General features: G+C 45.4%; 1 protein-coding gene across 1 annotated transcript in view; it reads left to right on the top strand.

The window, feature by feature from the left end:
- COL20A1 (collagen type XX alpha 1 chain) overlaps positions 1-4,159 on the top strand; it is a 40,345-nt gene that overhangs the window by 9,963 nt on the left and 26,223 nt on the right. The window contains exon 4 of the mRNA XM_032142007.2: positions 3,945-4,088. Coding sequence (XP_031997898.1) covers positions 3,945-4,088 — 144 coding nt within the window. The remainder of the gene's footprint in view (positions 1-3,944; positions 4,089-4,159) is intronic.

Genomic DNA, 4,159 nt, shown 5'->3' with positions numbered 1-4,159 from the left:
TTTTTTTTTTTTTTTTTTTTTTTTGAGACAGAGTCTCGCTCTGTCACCCAGGCTGGAGTGCAGTGGCGCGATCTCGGCTCACTGCAAGCTCCGCCTCCCGGGTTCACGCCATTCTCCTGCCTCAGCCTCCCGAGTAGCTGGGACTACAGGCGCCCGCCAACACCCCCGGCTAATTTTTTGTATTTTTAGTAGAGACGGGGTTTCACCGTGTTAGCCAGGGTGGTCTCGATCTCCTGACCTCGTGATCCGCCCGTCTCGGCCTCCCAAGGTGCTGGGATTACAGGCTTGAGCCACCGCGCCCGGCTGTGTTTAATTTTCTGCTCTAACTTAAGATGGATGCTTAAGTTCATTGATTTTCTGCCCTTTTATAAGATATGAAGTTAAAACTATTGAATTTTCTTCTAAGCAGTAGCTATAGCTGCATTTTGATATGTAGAATTTTCATTATCATTCAGGTAAAAATATCTAATTTTTGTTATGATATTTTTATTTGACCCATAGGCTACTTAGAAGTGTGTTTCTAAGTTTTAAAACACGGGGGATTTTCTACTTATTTTTTGTTTTGGATTTCTTCCTTAATTGCACTGTGGCCAGAAATGTACAATATGCTTTCAGTCCTTTGGAAAGTACCTTGCTGGCCGGGCGCGGTGGCTCACGCCTGTAATCCCAGCTCTTTGGGAGGCCAAGGTGGGCAGATCACTTGAGGACAGGAGTTTGAGACCAGCCTGTCCAACATAGCAAAACCCCGTCTCTACTAAACATACAAAAATCAGCTGGGCGTGGTGGCACACACCTGTAATCCCAGCTACTCAGGAGGCTGAGGCAGGAGAATCGCTTGAACCCGGGAGGTGGAGGTTGCAGTGAGCCGAGATCACGCCACTGCACTCCAGCCTGGGTGACAGAGTGAGACTCCATCTCAATAATTAATTAATTAATTAATAAAAGACATGCATCAAGTTAGAAAACTCTGCATAACTAAATATTCAAAGATAGTACTGAAACATTTTAAATTTGGGAGCTGCTCATAGTATTGGGGTTATGATTGAGTCTTTTAGAGAAACTTATTGAAATATTTATAGACAGGATTATATAATGTCTGGGATTTGCTTTAAGATAATATAGAATGTAGAGGGGTGTTGAGGAGAGGGACATAAAACAATACTGGCCACACGCTGATAATTGCTGAAAGCTACATCATGAAAACATGAGGCTTCATTATACTATCGTCTCTTCTTTTGCATGTGTTTAAATTTTTCCATTAAAAAATCAGTTCAAACAAAGACAAGAAACCAGAGAATAAAAATTTATAACAAGTATAATAAAAAGGGAAGATTATAGATATAAACTCAAATATATCATTAATTTCATTAAATATAAATGGAAAAAATATTTTAATAAAAAGACAAAGACTATCACACTGGATGAAAACAATACCCAATTATATGCTGCTTAGAAGACACATCTGAAATGAAAGGCTGGAGAAATGTTAACAGTAAAAGAAGGGGAAAAGAGATTTAATGCAAACACTACCTGGTGAAGCAAGTAAGACATAAGGAAAAAAACAGCACTAGAGAGATAATGAAGAGCATTTCAAAATGAAAAAGGGTCAACCTACCAGGAAGATACAATCATTCTAAGTTTGTATGCACCCAGTAACAGAGCCTCATGCATAAAGCAAAGAACAGTAAGACAATCACAAGAAAGATATATCTACAATCAGAATGGAGATTTGAAATACTTTTTTCAGTAACAGGATAAGTAGACCCCAAACATAATAACTATATAAAAAATCTGAAAAATAAGGTAAATAACTTAACTAGAACATTCGGAAACTCTGCAAATTGCATATATTTTCAAAGTCACACAGGCTGGTCTCGAACTCCTGACCTCAGGTGATCCACCCGCCTCGGCCTCCCAAAGTGCTGGGATTCCAGGCGTGAGTCACCACGCCTGGCCTTGATGCATGTCTTTTACAATTGATTTGTCTGAATTGGGATGTGAACAGAGTCTACACACTGTGTTTGGTTCCTGTGTCTTAAGCAATTTTTAATCTAAAACAGATTCCTCCTCTCCCTTTTCCTTGACACTTATTTGTAGAAGAACAAACAAGATTGTTCTGTTGAACTTCCCACTTTCTTCTCTTGCCAGTGGCATCTTTGGGGAGCCATTTAGCTCGCTCCTTCCCCTCTCCACCCTGTCTCCCATAGACTGGCAGTTAGATCCTGGAAGTTTGGTCAGACTCAAGTTTGAGTATATTTGTTAACAAGAATTCTTTATCAGTGGTGCTGTGTAACTCCTACGTTACCACAGCTGGCGGTACATAATGTCTGGTGTGTCTTGTGAAGTTAAGATTGTTCAGTAGGTATGGGGTGATTATTCCCTGATGCCATCAACTTGGTGATTCTATATTCTTTTACCCTTCAAGTAACCACGCTAGCGACCACAACATGCAGCCTTGATTTATCAGCATATGATATACATGATGGTTGTCTCAGCTGTCCCCAGGCAACACTAGGACATTAGAACATCACAATAATATTTATCCTATTTTCAAGCACTTTTGTATATTTATTGATTTTTGAAATGGGGTCTCACTATACTGCCCAGGCTGGACTCAAACTCCTGGGCTCAAGTGATTCTCCCACCTCAGCCTCCCAAGTAGATGGGATTACAGGCATGCCCCGCTTTTAAAATTCTATATTTATATTAAATGTCATAAAACTTTTTCATTATTGTCATTGCTTGTTAATCACATGTTTGTGCAGGAAGCCTTGAAAACATGACAGACCTGGGCTTCTATCCCACTTCTACTGTGGAGTAGCTGTGTAATTGGTCCTTTGTGCCTCAGTTTTCCTATCTATAAAATGGGTGTAATGGGGTTGTGAAGATTATGAGGCTTGATACCTGTGAAATGCTTAGGATACTGCCAGGCACACAGTGAAAACTCAGTAACAGTTATAGCTATTGATGGTAATGACAACACCCCGCCTCCCATTTGCTCAGACGAGAGCAGAAGGTCCTCCCCGCTGGTCACTCCCTGGCACGGGGCTGGGTAGGGCTGTGGGGAGCCACTCACTGCACAGGGAGGATGGTGTCCGTTTTCTTTCCAGGTGCGCAGGTGCAGGTTCCTCCCTCCCTTCTTCCCTCTAGGTGCGCAGGTGCAGGCTCCTCCCTTCTCTTCTCCCTCCAGGTGTGCAGGTGTGGGTTCCTCCCCCCTCTTCTCCCTCCAGGTGTGCAGGTGCGGGCTCCTCCCTCCCTTCCTCCCTCTAGGTGCGCAGGTACGGGTTTCTCCCCCTTTTCTCCCTTGGCTTAGCACTTGAGACCCAGAGAATCACCCAGTGCTCCAAGTGCCTCTCCAGGTCTGACTGCTACCTCCGGAGTGCTATTTCAAGGCCATTTCTTCTTGCTCTTTCCTCTGAGAATATGACAGTGTCCCCTTTGGAATCATTTGTTTGCTTTTCACACTTGAAATCCAGACCTAACTTTAGAATCATGGAGTCACACAGCAGAAAATACTTGCGGCTGGTCGGTCTGCGCAGCCCATAGGGTGGGAGCCTATGGGAATGGGTAGGGCCCTGGCCCCGGACTCTTCCTTCTTGGACCTGGCCCCTCGGGTTGTCATCCCCTCCCTGGGCAGCCCCGTCTTCATACCTTGACAGTGTCTCTGAGGGTTGATGGGGTCTCACCTCACCATGTGATGGATTCCTCTAGGGGGGTTTAGTAAGTGACATCTTCTTTTCACTGCCCCAAGACCCATTCCCTGTCACATTATTACCCAGGAGCCCATGTCCCTTCCATCACACCCTCTCCCTTTCTGTCTCCCTGGCCTCAAGGGGAGGAGCTGCGGTGGGGAGGAGGAGCCAAGAGGGTTTCACTCCCCACCGTGACAGATGCACACACGTGTGCCCACCTTGGCCTCTAAAGCTCTCCGCACCCCTACCCAGGGGACTCGGAACAGGAGGTGATACTGACCACCAAGACCCCTAAGGCCACAGTGGGGGGCCTGAGCCCCTCCAAGGGCTACACCTTGCAGATCTTCGAGCTCACTGGCTCTGGGCGCCTCCTGCTGGCTCGGAGGGAGTTTGTGAGTAAGTCCACTGTCTGCCAGCTGAGTCCCACCCTCCTCCAGCTGAGTCCCACCCTCCTCCAGCTGAGTCCC

Source organism: Hylobates moloch, unplaced genomic scaffold, assembly GCF_009828535.3.
Source record: "Hylobates moloch isolate HMO894 unplaced genomic scaffold, HMol_V3 SCAFFOLD_21, whole genome shotgun sequence".
Taxonomy (NCBI): Eukaryota; Metazoa; Chordata; class Mammalia; order Primates; family Hylobatidae; genus Hylobates; species Hylobates moloch.
The sequence above is the reverse complement of the archived record's forward strand: the minus strand, read 5'-3'. Positions and strand labels throughout refer to the sequence as shown.